The sequence below is a fragment of the Nymphaea colorata genome, chromosome 14 (assembly GCF_008831285.2).
Source record: "Nymphaea colorata isolate Beijing-Zhang1983 chromosome 14, ASM883128v2, whole genome shotgun sequence".
Lineage (NCBI taxonomy): Eukaryota > Viridiplantae > Streptophyta > Magnoliopsida > Nymphaeales > Nymphaeaceae > Nymphaea > Nymphaea colorata.
In genome coordinates this window covers 1,714,292-1,738,892 of record NC_045151.1, presented here as the reverse complement: position 1 = coordinate 1,738,892, position 24,601 = coordinate 1,714,292, and the positions used below count along the sequence as shown (strand labels likewise).

Below are 24,601 nucleotides of genomic sequence, written 5' to 3'. Positions count from 1 at the left end.
GGATGACCAGGCCCTCTACAGGAGGGCAGCAGCGCTTGTGGCCAGCAGGCTCGCTCCGTGCTTTGCCTCGACCCTTTCGTTCAGGTATCACGAGGAACACGAGCCACGGTCAGCAGGCATAGCAGATTTGACGCTGCAGATGTCGCTGCACATGGCGACCACGTACTGCCCTCGGCAAAGAAAGAGAAAAAAGCCAAGTCTAACAGGGTGAATCTGAGTCCTTGTTCAGCAATGGACGGCTGGGGCTGCCCCGGCTCTTGACAGAAACGAAGGGCCGTTTTGTCGCCGATATAACGTGGGCGATGCGACATCTGGAAGGCAGCAATGGCCATACAATTATAACTCAAAAGCGAAGAAACAATAATTGGCCAGGTGGGCGGCTGGCGCTTGGCTTGCTCCTTGCTCTCTCGCTTGTCTCTATCAGGGAGACGTAAAGGCCATCTAGCTACTGCCCAATCTTGTTGGAACCATTGAATGCAGATACTGTAAATGTTTGTCTTCACCTGCAACCTTTCTGTACTTACCTCCCAGCAATTAAATCCTTGTTCTTCTTTAGCTTTCTGTTTGTACTTACCTCCCGACCATTAAATCCATGTTCTGCTTTAGCTTTCCTGTTTGTTGTTTACTTTTCCTCTCCTTTCGTTCTTGTTCTTTTTTTTTTTTCTTTTTCTTTTTCCTGTGTAGTTGAGCAGGTTTCATGTTAATCAACAGTGGGCTCGCAGGAAGAGGAGGAAAAACTTTACGCTGTAATTTGTGTTTGATCTTGTTTTGTGGTGGCACAAGCTGGCCGGACTTAAGACAGCCAAAGATGCTTGAGATTCGGTTGAAACGATGGAGGGACGACCCAAGAGGGAGAGAAAAAGACGAGCGGGCGATGCATTTAGAGCCGTTGAATGTTAGTAAAGATGCAAAACGGTTCTACTAAATTTGTCTTAACCGGATTTGGATTTAAATTCACCTTCAATATCTATATCTATTAAAACTGTGTTCAAGCCCCTCTAACATATGCTCTCATGTATGTAACAGTCAGATTCTCAGTCAAATTTTTTTCTTAAAATAGAACTTGTTTATGAGACCGTATATCAATTCGAATCCATTCAGCAGTCGAACTTGGATTTCCTAACAATATAGATCCATCCGATCATTAGCATTTCACTATATGTTACGTTGAAATCGTTTCAACTCTGTTTCGATTTCCAATTCCTACAACCAGACGTCCTAGAGATGGGGCAGCTTTAAATGGTTGAGTCTGCCAATGAAAAAGACAGAATGCTTGGGAATAAAAACCCACCCAGGCGTGTCTGCCATTGAAGTCAGTCTTATAAGTTAATAGAGGTAATGAAGTTCTGTTTTGCAGAGAATTCAGAAAAAAGTTCGTGCGCTCAGAGTTCTTATCTGTCTCCTGAGCAGGAGGTCCGGAAGAATATGGTAGAGAAGCTGCTAACATTTAGGCTTACATTTTTAGAGCAGACATTGCTTCCAGGATCAATCTAGAGATTACCCATGATCAGATGCTTATTCTTACTTCCACAGGTTCTGATTGAGAATCCATAATTAGAGACCAATTGCTTGGCCACCGTTGTAGAGATTATCCACAATTAGATTCTTGTTTTATACGTCTATAACTTCCAACTGAGAACCAAATACAAAGAGAGGATCAGGACAGATTGTATCCATTATTATCTGTGAGTAAACAAGTAGAACAATCGCTTCAAGGATCACATAACATAATCACTTTAGAGATTTCCCACGACTACCCAATTAAGAGTCCGATGAGATTCCGACTTCTTTGTTCTTGAAGGCAAACCTTATATATATATATATATATATACACACATATATATATATATATATAGAGAGAGAGAGAGCACTTAGATAAAACCCAATTGCATTAACATAACCACGAAAGGATACAGCCCTTGCAGAGAACAGCCCGGTAAAACACAAGGCCTAGAGGCGAAAAAACCAGCACCTGGTTGTCATGGCAGACACAAACGAATCGCTGCCATCACTAAAGCCTGAGAGGCAGAGAAAAAGAGATCCAAGCCACAAAACCAGCTGCATACATGACGTAATAACGAGACCCAGCATGGAAACATACAACAGTCACCATGAGAAACATAGACCACAGAGCCTCTTAGCGCAGAAAAGATACTGGAAAAGCTGCACAGTGCTCAACCACCATGTGCAATGAAGAGGCAACGGTCAAAACACCAGGGTGAACACGAAACAGGGTCCCTGTTAAAAACGCTACAGTAACTAAAAAAGAAAGACCTATCTTCTGGAGAATGAGAACCATGGTGACTCTTCAGAAGGAACTGCTCCGTCCAGTCAAAAACCACCGAGCGGTAAGGACGCTTGATGGTGAACGAACACTTCTCTTCCACCAAGATGGAAGGAAGAACCCGCAAAAACAGGACGGGGCAGAGAACCCCCTTGAAAACAACCTGGTTTGTTTTCTCCTCCGACTGTTTTTCCTTCTACTTCTTCACTGCAGAAGGCCCATTGTAGAAGACCAAACAAATGAGCCCAAAAAAAAGAACAAAAAAGATGGTATGGTGGAGACGTGAAAGAACCGTCTCAAAAATCCCCTCTCGGAAGGAGATACTGAATCAGATGTGCTTTCTTCGTCCAACCACCGATTCCTATTTCAATTTGTCCAGATCAAGAGAGGATGTCACATCCCCACATCCGCTCGCCAAGCCATCCAACTGCCTTACTGCTGATCAGGTTGCAATGTTGAAGGTTGAGACCGACCAGAGAACCGCTCAGGTACCCCAAAACCTGCAAGCTTTTCTCTGAAACTTGCGAACATCCGGAGAGGGAGAGGATCTGAAGATCCGGCAGCAGTCCCTTGTTAGATGAGTTGAAAGAAAAAAAACCTTGGTCTGTAATCGAGCATCCAGACATGTTCAGTTCCTGCAGCAGTGGGCAATTGGCCAGTATGACCTTAAGACTCTCATCGGTTAAACTCCTGCAACCACCAAGGTTCAGGAGTCGCAGGCTTCCACCATGGAACATCACCAACCGGATGATGGCATCGTCTGTAAGGTTTACACAGCCGTTCAGGTTCAGCTTGGTGAGGCCAGCTCTGCAATTCTCCGTCAGAGACAGCAGATCAGAGTCTCTAAGGCCACTCACTCCACTGAAATCAACATTTTGCAAATTGGGGCAGACCTTCCCAACAACAGCCACGCCACGACTTCCAAAACCAGAGCAACCACGGATGGTCAGTGAATGCAGAGAGGCACACAGAGGCAGGGGACTTAAACCATCATCAACATCATTGATCCCTACGCATTTCACCAGACTAAGTGACTTTAGGTTCGCCTTGCAGTTGGAGAAAGAATCCAAGACACCAGTTTGAGTAATCCAGTTGCACTCTTCCAACAGCAAATTCTCAAGCGCCACCACTGTTCTGGCGAAGGCTCTCAACCCACTGTCTGACAGCAAGCAGCACCTCCGAAGGCACAGATGTTTCAGAACAGGGCAACCAACACCAACAGCTTCAAGACCCATATCTGTCATCCCATTGCAGGAAGAGACATGGAGGGTCCTGAGCTTGTTCAGGCCATGGGCATTGCCCAGAGCCCAGAAGCCACGCTCACCAACATGCTGAAGACCTGTGAAGGACAATTCGGCCACCGATTTGCCATAGTGACCGATAACTGCAAGTGACACATCAGAGATGTTCACACCCTGAAGCTTGATCCTTGAAAGTGCAGCAGCAGAGGCAACCAGGCCTGCAATACCCTGATCACCAACAAGCGGGCAATCCTTGATGCTGATGGACCGAAGGTTCAGACAGGAACGGCCGATGGCCGGAAGACCTTCGTTTCCGATAAGTGGGCAGGACTCCAAGGAAACAGACGACAAATTCGGGCACTTCGCAGCAATGGCAAGCAACGCCTTGTCAGAAACGTTCGGGCAATGGCAAAGATCAAGCTTCTCCAGTAGGTGACAACCTTCAGCGATCTCACAGATTGATTTGTCGCTGACAGAGGAGAGGTTCCAGAGGGAGAGAACCCTGAGGGAGGGACACCCACGAGCGATGGCAGAGAGACCAACATCAGTAACACCACGAATTGCATTACTACCCCGTATCAGAAGCTTGCCCAACCCGCCGAGCTTGGCGGCACCAACGGAAATGGCGGCAAGTCTAACATCGGTTGCCTTCTTGCCCTGCAAAGACCGTGTAAGATGGCCAGCATCGCAGTCGGCAGCTTCCTCCTCTTCATCACCGCCATCGACTTCAATGGTTGCAGGAAGAACCCTCTCGCCATTAGCATCCTTCACAGCCAAAGCGGCCTTTGTCGTATCTTTCTCGGTTGCAGACGCCACCTTTGTGGCAGTCACGGAACCGCAACAGGCGGGAGTCGAAGCAAACTCAGACCCGCGGATGCTGCTCTGCAGCATAAGCCATCGCTTGGAGACGCAGGCACAGGCGCTGCGGTCACGAATGCTGGGTAACCGCGCGAAGACCTCAAAGAGGCACTCATCGGGGAGGACGTCGATGGAAGGGACGATCTTTCTCGAGGCCGGCTCTTGTTCTCTTTGGATGAAAGGGGCGCTGATGCGAGCGCGCTTTCGCCGTGGGCAGAAGACATCGACAAAAGGCGATGGAGAAAGCATGAGGCTCGAATCCATGAAGTCGGAGTTGAAAGGGCCGCCGGGGCAGAAAACTTCATCCCCTGTAGGTAAACAAAATCCGATGCCAAGAAATTTGTCATGCCATTTGTCCAGGGAGGAAGGAAACAAAGAATCTTCCAAAACCAAAGAAAAATAAAAGGAAGACAAAGAAAGAATAGTCATAGAAGGGTACAACATGATATGCAATGAAAGCTTCTGTAACACTCCCCAAACAAAAATCGTTTACCGGAAAAGAAAGTGGCCTTCGTTAAGACGACGAATGGTCAGCATTCATCGAAAAAGAAAATGCCCAGGTGTTCAAAACTTCAAACACACAACCTTTTCACAACGTGAAGAAACTCCTTTCGTTGAAGAAAATCCATCAGACATCGAAACCAATACCAAAAACAAGAGAAAAGCTAAACGCCAGCTACAAACCCGAGGAGCAGAGAATTGGAGGTAAAAAGCAAAATTTCCAGGCACCAATCTTCAAACAAGATAGACAGCATGGAACAGAAGACCCGTTTCTTCCACGAAAATCAAAAAAGAAAACGATAAAGAGATCATGGGACCGCCTCTCTCGTGTAAGGTAGAAAGAAGAGAGGAACGCATGCAACACCAACCAAAAACCAACAGCGAGATCATCAAAAAAGAAAAAGAGAAAGCTTCTAATTAGAAAGAGAAGAAGAAGGAGAAGGAGATCGATCCCTTACCAAAATACTTGACGAGGGGAGGCATAAGGGCGTCGTGAATTTCGCCGGGGAGAACAGAAACACTAACGACGGCTCACAGCCAGCAACCAACAGCAGCACCAGCAACAGAATCACCTGTAAAAGCGGCAAGTCCCCTCCAAACCCCGAATGCATCACAGACTAGGTCCTCCTCCAACAGAAAACAGGGAAGAGACGCCGCAATGAATCACAGATGCTGGGCTTGGTCTGAACTCGTGAGCCGTCGTCCCCGGACCCTTCGACCCCCACCACTCCTCCGCCACCTCCACCACCACCACCTCCTCCTCCTCCTCAACAAATAAAGAGGGACGAATTGAGGCAGATGCAGCTCCCCCTTCTCCTCCCTTTAATTCCTTTCTTGACCCTCTTACCTTTCTCTTCTCTCACTCCGTGTCAGGGTTTCCTGGTTTTCGATATATGACGATATCTTCCAGATTCGTCCACACTCGCTTTCTATCCCCACGCCATGCTGATTCAATGCATCTTCCCATGAGCATCCTCCCCCTTCTTTCTTTCTTCTTTCCCACCAAATTTACGTTTTTACCCTTCCTTCCCTTTGGCCGCCTCCTCGCAAACCGAACCAAAACCGCGTTAGTCCTGGTCCGCACTTAGACCCATGAGAATTCGAGCCTAGTTGGTCCGATGACTCTCATCCAATGTTGGTAAGCATTATTTATTTGAATCATAAATGGTGATTTTGAATTATAAATGGTGATAGTGTGACACTTTAATTGACGGACGGACTGACCACGAGTTTATTCAAATTGGGAAACAATCATTGACTTTCAAAACAAGAGAAGGGGAGGGATCCTCTGCTTCCTCGAGCATCTTCAGCCTTTTTGTTGGAAGTAATCTGTACTGGCTTTCGATTTAGTACAACTCAAATTGAAAAGCCATATAATTCAAATTGAAACTCATATTCAGCTTTGGCCCTTCTTCAGATAGCATCAGTAATTTGAATCGGATTCGGATTTAGTATAATTCAAATTGAAATTTGTACCCGACTTAGCGAGGTTATGAGGCAGATCTTCCCCCAGTATCTGACTTTGGATTTTGGTTTGGGTTTGCGTTTCAGTTACGAGTAAATGTATAGCTGAACTAAATTGAGTTGTGTCTGTTTCACCGCATATCTGAGATCTATGGCTAGGCTCTCATATCCCTCGATTTAAGGTTGTACCTTCTTATATCCATGGTTTTTAACATATAGCATGACTTTAAAATCAAGTTACGCCAGAAGATCTTTCAAAACACACTTTTTAATGCAGCTTTGAATGTATGATCTAAAACTATCAAATGCAACCTCAGTAAACCGCAAATTAGCTATATTGCTTGTGTTGAAATTTCTTTGTGATTTAATTTCAAACTCTTTCTTGAGGTCGGACTCTTATAATTTTATAGGGTTATTTAGGCTACGAAAGTTGAAGCTAGTAGCACGTCCATCAACTGTGTTTGGGTAAGTAAGAAGTGTATTTCATCCTATCATTTAATAATAGAACCGAAGTCCCTACGCTCCCCATCACCAGAAATAAGTTACATGTGTGGGGCCTTTGAAAAGCGAAGTATTTTGCAATCAATGTGAGTTCTAAGTGAACTGTATCTCAATTCTTTGCATGTAAAAATAACACAAAAGCAGAAGCAGTTCATGTTCATGCACCTCAAATGCACCGTCAACTCGTGGCCATCCAAGCATATGCGTGTGGGACACCAACATCTCAGTCCACTAACATGTGATATCTTTTACTGCTAATAAGTCCTGAAAATTCTTCGTGCCGGGAATTGATCCACAATCCCGACATTTGGTTACATATTTTTTGAATTTTTTTCAACTTGTTTGAAGTTTAAGTTAAGAAACAAGTAAGAAAAAATATTGTTGTATTATTCCACCGTCACAAATGAAATGTACAAAACAACTAATTAATGATAGGTCATAAACTTTGCCACCTGTTGTTAATTGTGACGAAATGACATAATACCGAAAGCACGGTCGCCAGCACAACTTTTCAATAGTAATTTATGAGCTTGATTTTCAAATAGAGTTCACAAAGCCGGATTAAGCAAGTTATATGTTATTGGATAACAAAGAACCACGTATTAGGGGCTGAAATAAAATTTGTAAGCTTGGGAAATTAAAAAAAAAAAAAGGTTAGGTAAGAGGATAATGATGTTATGGAAGGTAGTATTGAAAAATACAGATATTTCGCCGAAGCTTTTAATATTTGTCAAGAAAATTGTAACATTATTAGAAAAGCTACAAAACTCAGCCTCTTTTTTATGATACCTCGGCAAAACAGGTTTGGGGATGAAAAGTTTATTTGTCTAATATATGTCTGCATTTTTTGTTTTGAAAGGGAAACACGAAATATGTAAAATTTCACAAGGGTGAGCAACAACTTTTTTACGTCAGGCCTTTATTAGACAAAAAATTTAAAAATTACTTTAAAAAATATAACAAAAAAAAAGGGAAACTCTTAGTAAGAACTTTATTATAGTTAAAATAAAAATCTTCCATTGTGTATTTTTTTATTAATTTTTTTTTGTTTTACTTTTTGCCTAGTGCAATTAATGGTAGAGCATGCGATGATGGAACACTTTAACGCACAAATCACACTAAATAATTGAAGATTATGAGATTTGAAAATTATTTCAAGTATGTTCACATGTTCAACGTCATAGGGTCCTCCATCAATAATGGCGTGACTAACCGAGCACAAACAAGATGTCATCACACATGCCACTTCATGGTAAAGAAGTACTGAATAATTTTGGTAATTTTTTTGTTTAAACATCATATGTAATAAGGTTCATTAAAATTAATTTGAGATAAAGCATGTTTTAGTTTAAATAAGTTGGTTTTATGAAAGAAATTGAATTTTTAATGTCGCCGGGAATTTTCATTTTTTGTTATTATAAAAGCTTCATTTTATTCAAAAAGTGATTTACTTAAAGTATGTTTTCCATGAATTGACTCTTAAGATCGTGGTATACTGTAAAGAAGAAAACACTAGCATAGTTTTTATCCCTCATTAAGATCAAATAATCTAGTGAAGATTATTGGAGTTTTCCTTTCTCTCTCTCCCTCCCTCCAACCAACGTTTCTACTGCCAGCCGGTGGTGTCGCCTGATGCCGGCGGGCTCGCCGGGACACCAATAACTGGCACACGTCCAGAGATGCACCCACTCTCTGATATCTTATATATATATATATATAATGTTTATTTTTTTATCATATTGTCTTATACTTTGGATTTGTTGATGTTATCATTTGGTTGAATTACCCTCATGATATACCTGAAAACCATTGGCACGATCACCGAGTGGCCGCCACCAAGTGGGCATCGACCGGAACTTTTTTTCACGGGCTGGTTCATGCATGGACGGCCTCCTTTCATCACGCGGTTCGAGAGAACCAAAAAAAAAAGGAGCCTTCCTTCCACTTGATTTTTCTTTTGTGAGTTTTCAACGATGCTTCATTTCGGATCTTGTGTGAAGTGGAATTCCACTCGTTTATTTTGTAAGTTTTCAACTACTTTAGTTTTTGCAACTCAAATTTGACTCGTTTATAAATGAGTCGAGCTCGAGCCAAGTTTTTTCAAGCGATTTCGAGATGGCTCGAGTCTTTATGCAACCCTAAACGATGCATAAATGTGTGAAAGAATCCGGCTTTCATTGATTTAGAATAAGCGCACTAAATACCTGCATTTAGCTCTATTTTATTTCAAATTGCATTATTTTAGACAGTTTTAGTTTCCAGTCACTTGCAGAGCACTTCACGAGTCCACTCATGTGTTCTTGTCATGACTAGGAATATCTTAAGTTCTTTGTAACGAGGAACACATGTTTAGATTTAAATAATTGGTCGCTTCATGAATCAGGAAAAGGTGAGCTGCCAAATGAACATTTTTTTAAACTCCAAATGTGTTTATGTTATTCCATTAGGCAGCATTCCAAATCAGCCTTTGAATTTAAATTTAACATTACTTTAGACTACGTTTCTTTTGAAATAAATGCGCATATACTTTTCAGGTTAGGTAAACTCGTGTTTTGCCAACTAATGGATTATGGAAAGCTGCCAACCATGTTTAGAACGACAAAAAATTGAATTTTGGCTTATAAGTGCAAATAATTTTTTTTTTTATAAGGATCAACGAATTCACGAGTTCTAATAAACTGATTCTACCCATATTCCAAAACAAACAAGGAAAAATGAGGCGAGGCTTTGGTCTCTTGGGAGTATCTCTCTGGCAACTAGAATGTCTCAGTTGTCTACCCTTTTAAGGTAAATTTGAAAATTTGAAATAAATTTTTAGTGAGCGGCTGGTAGCTTGGATCTTAATTAACTCAAAGGCTGATATTTGATTCACATTGTTCGAACAAATAATGGATTTCAAATGCCCCAATCTCTAATGTAGAGTTAAGATTGGTTATATGGACAACGTATCAACTATTTTTAAATATTTCGGATTAAAGGCGAAATTAGAAATTTTTCATTAGGCAAACCGAATTAAAGTTTATAAATTTTAATTAGAACTAAAATATCATTTTTAAAAATTTTTATATAGCACAAATGAAATTTTTTAAAACTTACATGTAATTTTTTTTTTAATTTAAGGTGAGGTCATGTCCCATGCAAGCCATACGGCTCGACTCGTGTTTGGGATCTCAAATGGATGTCATAAAGTCATCTTCTTTTTTTAATCACCTATTGATAATAAAAGTCTTTTTTTTTTCATTTTTAAGTCGAATTTGCGGCGTCTTCTAGTTGAAGAGAATCTTGGCATTAAATATATGAATAGACGCATATTCTTTATAATTCCTCCTTGATGCGCATCTAACACGTATTAGTGAATAACCAAACCCAGTCTCTCTCTCTTCTCTTCATAAAGAAATTGTCACTCACTTCCGTGAATTGTTGTTGTTGATGGTGAAACAAAACCTTTAAGATACTGTTCAAAACACATTTCTCTTTTCCTAAAATTAATTAAAAAGGTTTACTTTCATTAAGCAATCTATTAAATTATTAAAAATTCATCAAAAAATTTAACGTTGAAAAATTAACTATTTCCTGGGTAACTAATTTTTATCATTGATAAATGACTCGCCTAAAAAAAATTAAATGTTAACGAAAAACTTATAAAGGTACAGTTAAACGCAAATTACCAGGAAGGAACATTTAAGGACGCTACTGAAAAAGTTATTGCTTATATAGAGGGCAGTTTTTAATGATTTTAGCATATTATATAACTTCGCCCAGCTTAGTAATCACTCACGTTTAGGGAGGAGGGAAATATCACACTTCCTTCAACCACTTTAGTGTTGGATTTGAGTGGTCTTGGGTCTTGGGTCTAGTTATATGAAACAATTTTTCAAGACTCAATTACTATTTCATGATCGCTATATATTTAATACTTTATGAAACAAAATTCTAGGCTCTCTCTTGCCCGTACTTAACTTACTTTTTTTAAATAAAAAACTTAATTGTGTTTCTAAGACATTATCCAAAAGTTTATTTTTTTATTACCAAATACATGTACATATATGTCTCCATATATTTTCTAAATTTCTGTTATTATTATTATTGTTTTGTTACTCGTTATTATTAGATATTGATGCTTGAATTTGCAGCTGTGAAAGCCGACCCACTTGTTTGGTTGAGGTGGGACCATGGGGGCATATCCTTGTTATGCTTTCTATATTTTATTATAATATATTTTTTTCCTATCAAACGTAGAACGCCAACTCTTGGTCACCGTCTCGATGAGACCGAGTTACGTACACCACCCCGGCATAAAGTGGGTACTTTAAGTCCGATGATTGGTCCATCTTTTCCTCGTCCCCATGTTGCCTCAATAATTTATCTATATTCACATCTCTCTCCTATTAAATTAATATTTGCTTAATTTATTTACTAACTTTCGCATCCTTTAAGGAAAAGAAAAGGGAAAGCTCTTTGTTTACTGCAACTTGTCAATTTTTTTTTGAAAAAAGAAGTCTTAGCAAGTTGATCAACTTCCCAAAATATTTAGATCTTAAGTAGAAATGGCAAACGCGACCAATTCACATTTCATAAAGTTGTCATCCCACTTGCAAGCATATTTTCGTCTTCCTCATTAGGAGGTTCATCTTATTAGCTAATTCCCAACAATTAATCGAAAAAAAAATTGATGTCAATGTTATAGAAAATTGTTACAAGTTAAAGATTAACGTTGTGTTTGGATGACATCTTTAAGAAAAAGTTGTTTACTAACAGCCGGATTTGTGAAAATGTTTTTAAAACTTGGTTTGTACATCTGGATGATAAAAAGACCAAATCAAATTTTTTTTTTTGAAACATTTAAGGGACATTTGATGGCCTCGAATTTGGGATCTTTAGGATTTGAAAACTGTATATCTAAACCGAACTTAAAATCCGACATTTTCTCAATACAAAGAAGTAAATAAGGATTTTAAGTGTGAATCTTATGTCGCATTAGCAAAAACACATCAAAACCGACCCTTGATTTGAACAACCATAAATCAGATTCACTTCAGATCCATAGATTTCAAATTCATAGTAATAAAATGCCACCTTAGGGGCCCAAGTTGTTCATGTGACGGAAAAAAAAAAAAAAAAAACTCAATTCTGGGTGTCACATAATACTACCTTAAACACGGTTTACTTCTGCAAACGGCGTTTTAGGCTGTCAATTAAACACGCCATTATATTTCTATAAAATCTAGACTAGAAGTGAATAAGAGACTGTAGAAATTCACAATAAATTGCCAAATCAATTTGACTAATGGTTCACAAAGTAACATATAAAGTTATTTTCCAATAAAGAGTTGGTTTCCATTTGACAAAAACATTGTTTCACACGAGACCCACGAGACTATTGATACAGTTGGTGGCACTTCTTAGAATGATCTTATTTAATTTTATTAAATATGCACTTGCTCAATGAAAAATAACGCCATGATTAAACTCAAAACAAGACCAGCCACAAGAATATCATCTATTTGTTAGCCGTTGGGCATGAAACTTGAACTTTTTTTTTTATCTTTCTCTTTTATGTTTAATTAGGTGAAGTGTCGAGAGGTGTATGGTTGGGCTGACAGGTCAGAGCTTAGTCATCAGTTTGATTTTTATAAGTGGTACTTTTTTGAACTACTAGTAGAGACACTTTAGTTGACAAGTATACTATGAGTTCACCTAAACTTTGAAGCAGAAGATAGGTAGAGGTCCCATGGAACATATGTCCTACATAGTATGTTTTTTGAAAGCTTAGTGAACGAGTCGAGCTCGCTCGTTAAAGCTCTGCTCGAACCGAGTCATTTGCTTAATGAGCCGAGCTCGAGTTCATGAGTCGATACGTTCAAATAATTGAGTTGAGTTCAAGCGCAACATGTAACTGCCGAGTCATGCTTGAGCTTTATTGGAGTTTGCCGAGCAAACAAGTTTACGAGTTTGTTAATCGAGTTGAACTTGAGCTAAATACGTAACAGTGAATATCAATTATATTCAAATGAGTTTGTCGGGCCTTAATCGAGTTGAACTTGAGCTAAATACGTAACAGTGAATATCAATTATATTCAAATGAGTTTGTCGGGCCTTAATCGAGTCGAACTCGAGCTAGACACGTAACAATGAATATCAAGTCTATTCAAACGAGTATATTGAGCCTTAATCGAGTCGAGCTCGAGCTCAACACGTAACTACTGAGTCGAGCTCGAGTTGCTTCCATCGAGCTATTCTCGAGCTCGAGTCAAAATGTTTCAGTAGTCGAACCAAGCTCGAGTTGACTGAACTCAAGCTCGACTCTGCTGGTGTTCACCCCTATTGGCTCCCCATAAAAACAAGACTAGGAAGATGACTTCTGCCCTTTTCCAAGCCACTGTTTAGGAGGAGCATGAAACAGCGGGCCTCATTCACACCGAACTTTGTTTCGTTTTCTTCCCTTTGGCATTTAAGGCGACGATCATGTGAAAGGAGGAAAGGAATTTTGCTCCCTCAGGCCTTCTCAAGGGTCCAACCACGGGAAGGTCGACGTAGATTCATTGTGCCTTGCGCACAAATACAGATTAGTCTTCTTTCTCCATGACCGTCTTTTCTTTCTTTCTGTTTCTCTTTTCCGTTTCCCTTTCTCCAACTACGAACCAAGTGGAGAAGATGACGCGCACAACGATAAAGTTGTGGCCGCTAAACCCACGCGAAGGCCACACTCCCTTCCTTCCTCGCATCATCGTTTTCCTCCGTTTCACCAGAAACTGTAGAAAAAAAGAAAAGCGTTGACGAGAAAAAGTGGCGCGCCGTTCATGAGGCCGCCCGTTTTACTGCATCATTATATATGGAAGACGCACCGTCCAAAATTCATCGTCATCTTTACATCACCTCGCAACTCTCGATCTTCTCGTCTGTTGCCGCATTTCTTTTTTTCTTGCTTTCTTTGTTTTCTTGGTGCCGTCTGAACTCTCCTGATGGCAGCCATCGATCTCTTCAGGTGTACGTGGAATCGAGCATCCAAGTCTTTCGAGTTCTCATCATCAAATTAATTTATTACTTCCACCATTTTAGCTAGATGCATGAATTTCCGCGAAGCACTTCTTCTAATGGCGCTGCATTTTACTTGGTTGCAAGTTTAAGTCAGATTCATTAAACAACACTCTGTTAGTGTTTCATGATGCGAGAGATACAGTGTAGTTGGTGGGTTTGTGAAAGTTTGGTCGTCAAATTTATTTCTGTGAATCTTATTTCTCAAGTGAGGGATACACAATACTCTAATTGATAAATACACAACTCTCCATCCAAATTCTAAAGCAGTCCTAAACTATAAAAACTGCCTATTAAATATCTTTCCTATTCTCGAACACCCCTTTAAAAAGCTTTGGGTAAATGAACATGAATGTGAACCCTCATTGAATTCAAGCTCACTGTATGGTTTTTGATGACCAAATCCTAGATCCGATAAGGACCCGACTCATTATACCAGCGATGTGATATGCTTTGAGAAGTAGAGTCCCAATGTGACCTGAGTCTGGATTTGACTAAGACACCCGACTATGTTAATTATGGTATTCGGGAGACCCAACACAAGTCCTAACTGTAATAGACTAAAGGCAGATCCTATCGACGACAGCTTCACTTTAGTTACGAGAGCTTCCCTTCATAAAATAGTTGCCTATGGGCACAACCATTTCCATTGTATTCTTTACAATGGGGACCGACTGTCCTAAGACATTTTCCCCCATGTTTGTCAATTACAGTAGACATGATGCATAAGACTACAAATTAAACAAGAACTAATGGAACCTGCAGTAACTACAACCAATGGCGGAGCCAAAATTTACTTTATTTACATATAAAAACTTAATTAATTTTCTGGTTTTTGACATATAAGTGCCCCTTAAAGTTTGAAATTTAAACTTAAAGTGCCCCTCAGCTAGAAATTTCTGGCTCTGATCTAGAAGCCAACTAATAGAAAAATAAACTAGAAAGTGAAGCTTAAAGAAGGCAAACTATAACTAAAAATGGTGCCATATTCCACAGTTAGGACAGAGTTGGTAACCCTAGTAGCATCTAAACAATGTCATTGTCTTCCCTAGACACCATCATATGGACATCAAATTGACAAATTGTTCCTTCTACCAGCAGATGCTTCCTGTGGCTTCTTTGGTAGTTGAGGCAACATGGTACTGTTGTTTACTGGTCAAGGGGAACTGTTTAAAGAAAAGAACCGAAATCAAGAGTTCATTTATTTGGAACGGCCTAGTGGTTGAGCTACTAAATGAAGAATCATGTGATTGATTCCTTGGTTAGGTGCTTTAAATGAGCTCCAAACAGTTATTATCAATGATATTTATGTCACTGCAGCTAAAGAAAGTTTATCATTAACGTAGGCACTTGATTATAGTGCCCAATTAATCATTCCCGTTAAGCTCTACAAGCAGCGATATAAATAATCTTGATGAATATGCGATGTTTACATATTGTGGGAAGCGAAAAAATCTAGCTTTTGCAAAAAGTTCAAACACAGCTAAACATCGCTACAGAAAATGCATTTTCCCGAAAAAAAAATGCTTTAAACCGGTTCAAAACAGGTCATGTGAAAAAATGCGAAAAAACACATTTTTTGCTCTTTTTTTCGATGCATGTTTACACTTCTTGAGTTTTTTATTACCATAGTTTTATTTTGACATTTTTTTTTTCATTTTGAATTTTAGATTTTTGGCTGCATTTTATTTTAATATGTTTGCCGAAGTTTTCCCAAGAAACAACTCTTCCTTTTTATACCCAAGAAAAACTTTGCTTAGAACTCTTGATGAATGATTAATTGGATACTATAATCAAGAGCCTACATTAATGATAAACTTTCTTTAGCTGCAGTGACATAAATATCATTGATAACAACTCTTTGGAGTTCATTTAAAGCACCTAACCAAGGAATCAATCACATGATGCTTCATTTGGTAGCTCAACCACTTGACCGTTCCAAATAAATGAACTCTTGATTTCAGTTCTTTTCTTTAAACTGTTTCCCTTGACCAGTAAACAACAGTACCACGTTGCCTCAACTACCAAAGAAGCCACAAGAGGCATCTGCTGGTAGAAGAAACAATTTGTCGCTCAGATGTTCAATAGTTGTTGTTTTAATTTGTAGCCTTATGCATCTTGAAAAGTTTGGGACAATAGAAAAAGGTTTCACACAATAAACTCAAACCTAACGCCTGTTTTGAATTCAAAACTCAAAAAGGGGATGGTTGTCTAAGCACAAATTATACTAATATGATATTAGAATCATGACAATCATTTCATTTATATATGCTTTTAGAATAAAGTAATATTAAATATATAAGAACAATCATATGACCTTGGGCTTTCTTGCATCTCATATGAATCCATTTCGCATGTGTGGTTGCAGTTCATTTCTTCCATATAGGTTGATCTACCTCAACTTCAATATGGAAAATTGTTGGTTGAAGCTTTCCGTATATGTGAAATCTGATCTAAAAATATAGGTTGGTAGCTTTTGTACCTAGGAAAATTGGTCATGCTTTTTGTTTGTGAAAGAATGAACATAAAACATTTTTGTGAATATATATATTGGTAGAACAGACCCACCACTACTATTTTAACTTTGGAAAAGGCCATGATAACTCGTTTCACCTGCATAAAGCAGATCAATGTACTAAACCCACATTTAATTTAACCACTTGCTAGATGTAGCTCACCCAACTGGCTGCCCCATAAATTTCTTTCTTATGGAAGAAACATTAAAGTACATAAGTGCCCATTTGCAAATGGACAATTTAATTGTCTCATAAATTTGCCCCAACATTTGAGACAGATTCATATAACATTTTTTTAACGCGTTTCATAAATCTACCTCAATTTTTGGGTCATATTTATGAAACAATTACATACTGTTTAACTAAACAAGCCTTAAGAGACAAGGACATGAAGCTGCAACACTAATTGAAACTCATGGTACTTTGCAAAATATTTTTCTCATCAAAATCTAGTAAAAGGCAAGTTTGCTTTGACAGTGGTGGCAAACTCAACAATGAATGGGGTGAACAGAATGCTTTGTGAAACCAATTCATCTCAAAAACTAAAGGATATCGCATTGTTGGCATCCTAGCTAAGCACGTATAACGAGTGGGGTCCTTATCGGATTTCAGATTTGGTAATCAAAAACCAGATTGTGGGTTTGAATCCAATGTGGGTTCACATTCACGTTCATGTACCCAAATCTTTAAGGGGATGTTTGATAATAGAAGAAATTACTGTAAGTTACCCGAGGTTTAGAGCTGTTTCAGAATTTAAATCGGCAGGAATCAACTTGATGGCTAGACTTTTCACCAACATCAGTCTAATCAACTACGCTAAGTCTGATCAACTACACTAAGCTTCTCAGGTTGGTAATAGAAATCCTGATGCATTGTTGTTTTAGGAATCTGACTTAAATTTGGAACAAACAATGCAGCGCCATTAGAAGCAGTGCTTCGTTGAAATTCATGCATCCAACTAAAATGGATGGTGGGAGTAATAAATCACTTTGATGAGAGCTCGAAATACTTGGATGCTCTCCATCCCACGTACACCTGTAGCTCTCGATGGCTGCGAGTTCAGGTCCGGCTAATTTGCTCTCCACTGGCTCCAAGAAAAAGAAAGAGAAGGAAACAAGAAAGAGAGAGAGAAAAAAAAAAAAAGAACCAAAAGACGAGAAGATCGAGACGTTGCGAGGTGATGTACAGATGACGATGAGTTTTGGACGGTGCGTCTTCCATATACAGAGATGCAGTAAAACAGGCGGCCTCTGGGTCTTCAAAGAGGTGGAAGATCATGAACGGCGCGCCACTTGAAGGCTTTTCTTTTTTCTACTGTTTCTGGTGAAACGGAGGAAAACGATGACGCGAGGAAGGAAGGTAGTGTGGCCTTCGTGCGGGTTTTACGGCCACGGCCTTATCGTTATGCGCGTCATCTCCTCTGCTTGGTTCCTAGTTGTTGAAAGGGAGTCGGACAAGGGAAACAGAAAGAAAGAAAAATGGTCATGGAGAAAGCAGACGGAAAAAAAAAATAGTCTGTATTTGCGCCTAAGGATCAATGAATCTAGATCGACCATCCGTCCCTTGAGAGGCCCAAGGGCTTCAAAGAAGACATGATCATCCCCCTCAGATGTCAAAGGGAAGAAAACTAAACGAAAGTACAGAGTAGACCTTCTTGTCTCTAGAACTGCTTTAGGGTCCAATGAACTCATGGTATGCCTATTTGTGTCATTTTCTCTATCAATCGGGCTAGCTATGCTACACCTCTCAATACTTTATCTTGTTGAACATAAATGAAAGAGAAAAGATAAGAAAGACCAACTCAAGCTTTAATGCTCAAGGGCCAATAAATAGGTGAAATTTTTTTGGCTGATCTTGTTTTGAGTTTAATAGAAGTCCCATCATCTGATGATCAATAGTCTCGTAGATCACGTGTGAAGTAAATGTTTTTGCCAATGGAAACCAATTTTTTTGGGAAAATAACTTTACGTGCTACTTCGTGAACCATTAGTCAACTTGATTTGACAATTTATTGTGAATTTCTACAGTCTCTTATTCATTTCTAGTATAGATTTAGTAGAATACAACGCCATGTTTAACTGACAGCCTAAAACGCCATTTTAGAAGTAAGCAAGGTGTATTATGTGACATCTTTTCCAGCACATGAACTTGGCCCCATAAGGTGACATTTCATTAGTTCAAATTTGAAATTTAAGTTGTATTTGATAGCTTTAGATCATAAAAAGGTGTGTTTTGAGAGATCATTAGTATAAACAAAGAAAATCTCAGTAGCATAAGAAGGGTCCGACCTCTAACCATGAACTTTTTTTTCCCCCGTAAAAGGCCGGTATAATCATCATACATGTTACTATGCATCCAAGTGGCCACATTGCTCAGGAAAAAGAGAGACAATATGATTGCAAGAAGATAAAAAATTTGACCACAACTTGGCCATGCAGTTCAATCAACAACATGCCCTTGTTAGCATAGAATTAAACATATTATAAGAAATTGAATCACTCAAATCCCCTTTTCTTGATCCGCATAATGCCCTGTCAAACATGTAAATAGTAATTTCCCACAAATATATATGAGGAATGAGTGAAACCAGTCTGAAAATGAGATATGAACTTTTAAGTCTAGCTCTTTCCATTCCTAAGACTATATAGAGAGGATGACTGTGAAACAAAAAATGAAACAGAAAAATGGGGGGTACGAATGAGAGAGAAAACAAAAGAGGTGGTGAAGAAACTAGTCCTAAATTGAATCAAATTGAACCATGCCATATACATATAACGCTCAAAAAGAAGATGCCGCAAAAGAAGTTGAAATAAAACTTCCCTTTCCACTCTTCAAAATTAAGGCTATCAGTTGAAAAAGATAACTGCTAGCAATCTCTCTTAAACATGATAACTATTATGAGTGTTCAATCATAATGAAACCGAAGAGATGCACTTGAAACTTAATTTTTTTTACTGTAAGAAAAGCCCAAACTCAGATCCAGGCAGAACAAGCTCATAGCACACAATATGCATGTGTTCATGTTTATATGCACGTCTAGACATATACAAATGCATTTATGAATACTAAATATAGAGCAAGAGTAAACCCTTTTCAGAGTGTGGTCTCTGCGTTGCTATAAATTAAGAAATTTTCCATGACAAAATGAAGGAGCATAAAGTACTTGAGAGCATCAATAACTATTTTCAGTGCTAGGATAAGGGCAAGCTGATTGACCAGTGTTTGCGGCTCCCCGCTTGCTGGTGAATGACTTCAGGTAGTAATCTCTTAGTTTGATCAGTACAGCAGCAAGGGTGAGACCGATGATGAACATGCAGGGATATTACCAACCAATAACATTTAAGGGTAGTTTGGCAGCAGGGATACATTATGAATGTTTCATGAATCTGCCCAGAAAAATTAAGGAATGTTAATAAAACAACAGTTTAGTGTCCAATGAACCTTCTCTAATTTATTTGGGTAGATTCATGAGACACTCACAAAGTGCCTCTATTGCCAAATGCCCCTAGTTTCCTCACCCAAACATGCTGAATATCCCACAGACCTGACAATGGTAGGGTTAAACCTGAGAGAGAAGGAAGGAGGTCAGGTTGTTGGTCATCAATGGCGAAACCAAAAGGGAAACAAAATATGCAGGAATAGGGTCGAGGCAACAGATGGAAGAGCTAGCAACTACAAGCGTGGAATGGGGAAACAAGCCAAAATGCTATTCATTTAGTGAAAAGGTTAATCTAACATTTTTGAATAAAAAGTGTTGTACATCATTACATATGAGATATTCTTAAGCAAAAGTTGATAAAGGTAGACAAAAACTACATAAGAATGGATCCTGCTGCCATGATGACAGAGTCTACACCAAAAGACGAACACAGCAAACGTATGAACTTGGTAGGGATGACTGACGAGTGCTTTCCACGCAAACCGGGCACTAAGTTGCTTCTCTATTACCGGTTTGGTCATTCTCTGGAGTCAGAAATGGGAGGTTTTTGAGTCAAGTTCAGCTATATGCAGGGGCAGAACCATACGTGCATATTAGCTTGGTTATATATTAGTTCACCATATGTATATAAATGCTAATGGCGAGAGAGAAGGTCCGCATAACTGACTGATCTCTTTTACTGTTTCTCTGTAGGGATCTTTATCTCCTGTTTCTCTTCAGGGATCTTTATCTCAAAAGAACAAAGGTAAAGTTGTTTTCACCTCTTGTGATTGATTTGTCATTTTCTATAGGAAAGCACAGTGATCTGAAATATGTCATCTCACCTGTCGTTTTTTACCCCAGGTTTAGAGCTTTTTTCGACATATGCATATCTGATTTCTGCCATAAGATGGCAGCTTTTCTCATTAGAGCAGTATAGGTCGCTCCATTAGTTAGAATCTTAAAACGTACAGCTAACATAAGCATATTGCTACAAGGAGATCGGAGTTGTGTTAGTTTTACTCTTCATAAATCTACAGGGACCGAGTTAAATCTTATTTGGTGAACTTCAACAAATCTGGTTCGGCTTTTGAAAAGTGTTCTGAGATAAAGAGTGACCCAGGAATCAAGTATGAAATACAGCGAGAATTTACATTCAACCGACCGATTATGCATTAGCCTTTCTCTCTTCAGGAAGAGGCAAAGGCCTGCACACATGTCACACGCAAAAACCTAAACAGCCATATAGTAACATTTTCCCCATACAGATGAACTCAAAACACAGCAAAAGCGAATCAGCTGCTCCCCATAACACAGCCACCTCTGCCATTTCTCAGATCACCTGTATCTCCTTCACATTCCTTGCCTCGCCCTCCGCCTTAGGAATCACGATCTCCAGCACCCCGTGCTTCATCTCCGCCTTTATCTCCTCGGGTTTCACGTTTTCCGGCAGCAGGAAGCTGGAGGAGTAGTAGCCGTAGCTCCTCGACCACACGCTCCCGGGCCCTTCTCCGCCGGAGTCCTCCCTACTTTCCTTGTGTTCCCCCCTCACCATCAGGTAGCCCTCTCGAACCGTGACCTTGACGTCGTCCTTGCTGAGCCCAGGCATCTCGAACCTCACCCTGTACGACCCGTCGTCCTCCGTCAACCAGTAGTCCGGCGACATGTCCGTCATCAGGTCATCGTCGAACCTCGCCGGCGAGAAGCTCCCCAACATCCTGTTCAGGTTGTCGAGGGCCTGCTGCATTCTGGTTCCCAGACCCATCGGTGCAAAGAAATCTGACTTGGAGCGAACAACAAAATCATGAAATTAAACACGAATCATTAGTTGCACTTAGTCGGTTGCATCATTAACGTTCTTCGTCCACCATTAATGGATCAAACTGTTATGGGTGTGGGTACTGCTGATTAAATTTTTTTTACAAATTGCTGACTCTCAGACATGTTGGGACACTCAAAATCAATACTATAAACATGTGTACTGAACATACAGATATGCTCACCATTGTTCATTTGCTAAACCATAGGTGATAGATTTCTTAAAAACTTGATGTTTTACACTATAGGCTGGTGATTTTCGTTTTCTTGTTCTTGTTGTTGAAAACACACATTTAGAAATCAAAGTTGCCCCATACAAATTTCTTAAGTGATTATGCAGTTAGATAAAGCAAATAAGCATGTAAAACAATATAGTGGTTAAGGGAAAGGGGATATCTCACCATCAAAACCGAAAGGGACAAGGCCAGAGGTGTCCCGTCCAGCTCTGCTCCTGCGCCACCTTCCTCCGCCGCGCCTGGAAGGTGTCCTGCTTTTCTCCTCTTTGTCGGAAACTGCGATGTCTTGACCAGGGGAGGAGTAGGAGCCTTGTTCGGGTTTCTCCACCGAATTCGAAAGCCAACGGATGCCCAACTTCTCACGCTGCCCAATAGAGAGTGCCCTTCTTACCGCACTTTTCAAAGATAAACGAGACACCAGAGCCATTTCTCCAGGCACAGAGAGACAGAGTGAGTTTAGAGGTAAGGGTCCTTGATATGTTCAGATCGCACACGAGAGGAAAGGCGAGGAGGAGAAGATCTGGATGCTGCTTAATGAAGGAAGGAAGACTAAATGAACTCGAAGCTTCGATGCATGAGAACGTGGAAATGGGAAGCGGCAGAAGGATGGAGAAGCTGCGTTGCTAGAAGACGCATCAAATGCAACGTTCAAAAGCGAGAAGGAGAGGGTTTGGATCCTGCTTTAATCAAGGATGATTAACTGGCCTCGAAGGTTCTAAGTGTCATTATCATGAGGAAATGAGAAAGCGGCAGAAGGATGGAGAAGCACATTGCTGGAAAACCCATCAACTGACACGTTCAGCTTCAGGCAAAGACACCTGGACACATCTCTCTCTTTCTCTCTCTCTCTAAACGCACCAGCAGCTTATTTTACGCAAATATCGATTTGTTATATAATAGGAATGAACAGTTCGCTGGTAAACAGCAACATGTTTTCTTTACGTCCTCATAACTGAAAGGGAGAAATATCACACTGTTTTTTTAGTTTTGAATCACTTTTCATTTGTATGCAATGGGACTGAACAGTTTGCTTGTAGTTTAAAGTTCGACAGCAATTATTTGCAGAAGCAGAAACCTTGACGAATTTCAATAAAATTTCAACACCACTGTCCTCATTTATGCTGAAATTTTCGAATTCCCTGCAAGTTTGAAGGATTATCCTGTTTGCATAAATTATAGAGATGGGAGATTTTGGGAAGAGGTTAGTTGCCATGGATTATATCCAACCTGTTCGCAATTGTTTATATTCTCTCTAGATTACCGTTTACAGAAACTACCATATGTTGGATAATCGAACTCGCTTTAAAGCCGCTCTAATACCAAATTTAAAAGGTCAGCGATCTACTTGATTTCCATTAAATAGAAAATTCAAATAGAGAGAATTTTAGCACTAGATTGTCGTAAACCATACGTTTTGAATTACATTGTACGAGTGCTAACTCCACATTTATTTTCTTAAACACCACACATTTTTTTCCGGTTTTATTTTATTAAAATTCAGAATTGCTACACGCACGGGATTAGGTATGGCTTTGAGATCTGGTTTAATAGGAAGAAGCATCCTTGTCACATCCTCTGTTCTTGTTAAGCTGCTATGATCTTCTCCTTCAAAGGGTCAATGCATTTTTTTTTTTGGTATTCGCATTGGAGCTGTTACTTCTAAAGTGGGTTATTGGGCTAGCTCTCCTGCAAGCGGGTGCTATTTACTCAATCACTTTCTAAAAATGGAAGTGGAGCGAGAAAATTTTGGCTAAGGAGCATTAGTTACATAATTTTAAATTTTTAAGAGGAATCTGTAAGTAAATGAAAAAAACTGCCATGAACTTTCAATATGAAATTAAACAATTTTTTGTGGGCATGTGTGGGCAGGGTCTGGATCCGTTATGATATGAAGGAAGCAAAGGCAATGATCATGCTGAAATGAATCTTCTTCTAGATGTTAAAAGGCAGTGGTTCAACGCACAATGAGATCGCAGTATGTTCAAATAAAAAGGGATGAAAAAGTACGCTCCAGCGCATGATTGAAGATAGAAGATTGATCCGAGGGAGGGGTCTGACCTTCAGCTATTAAGGGGAGAAATTAAGATATTTGATCAATGTCTTCACTAGAAGCTGGAAATCTTTTTTGTCACAAAGGATCGTTTGACAATGACAACAGTAACAAACTGTTACATATATCTATCCCATAGGTTGGGATAGTTTCATACAATACTGTAACATTAGAGCATTTCCCCAACTTTTTTTGGGTGGAAAGTAGAAACATGAAACAATTTGTTACTCTTTATCATTACCGAACTTCTGCTATAGAATCTGGATGGAAAACGAGATACGGCTGTCTTTGCTTTTAATGGCTTATGGTCTTTGGGTGGTTTCTTGTATTGTGCTTGGGGCAGGATGGTGTTCCTGACCAATCCTGTAATCGGCCGAAGCTCACATCTCACTCATATTTTTCTGTACGCAACCCTAATTTTCGAGGAATGAAGGCAGGGGAACTACTCCCAGAAGTTCCTTCTATTGGAAATATAAATGTGTCAGTTCAAACATGCTTGAGCTTAAATGATAAGCAAGAGGAACTCAAGTCGCCCGTGTACCTTGATTAAGTTCGTAAAAAAAATCCATACATAACTTTTTCATACATCCATCTTTCAGAATGTGATCTTTCGGTTTAGCTGAAACTTCATTTAGTCATTCGAGGCATTCCGTATTCAAAGTCTATTAAAAAAAGTTAC

At 39.6% G+C, this 24,601-nt stretch overlaps 2 protein-coding genes across 2 annotated transcripts; both read right to left on the bottom strand.

The window, feature by feature from the left end:
• Window positions 1-1,871: 1,871 nt before the first annotated feature.
• On the bottom strand, window positions 1,872-5,665 carry LOC116267592 (EIN3-binding F-box protein 1-like). The gene is made up of 2 exons (XM_031649419.2): window positions 5,343-5,665; window positions 1,872-4,691 (listed from the first exon to the last, which is right to left on the bottom strand). The coding sequence occupies exons 1-2, from the start codon at window positions 5,365-5,367 to the stop codon at window positions 2,665-2,667; spliced, it is 2,052 nt and encodes a 683-aa protein (XP_031505279.1). The 5' UTR covers window positions 5,368-5,665; the 3' UTR covers window positions 1,872-2,664.
• Window positions 5,666-20,890: 15,225 nt separating this feature from the next.
• LOC116267663 (26.5 kDa heat shock protein, mitochondrial) lies at window positions 20,891-22,814 on the bottom strand. The gene is made up of 2 exons (XM_031649529.2): window positions 22,038-22,814; window positions 20,891-21,597 (listed from the first exon to the last, which is right to left on the bottom strand). Exons 1-2 carry the CDS (start codon window positions 22,297-22,299, stop codon window positions 21,152-21,154), a joined length of 708 nt encoding a protein of 235 aa, XP_031505389.1. The 5' UTR covers window positions 22,300-22,814; the 3' UTR covers window positions 20,891-21,151.
• Between the last annotated feature and the right edge of the window lie 1,787 nt (window positions 22,815-24,601).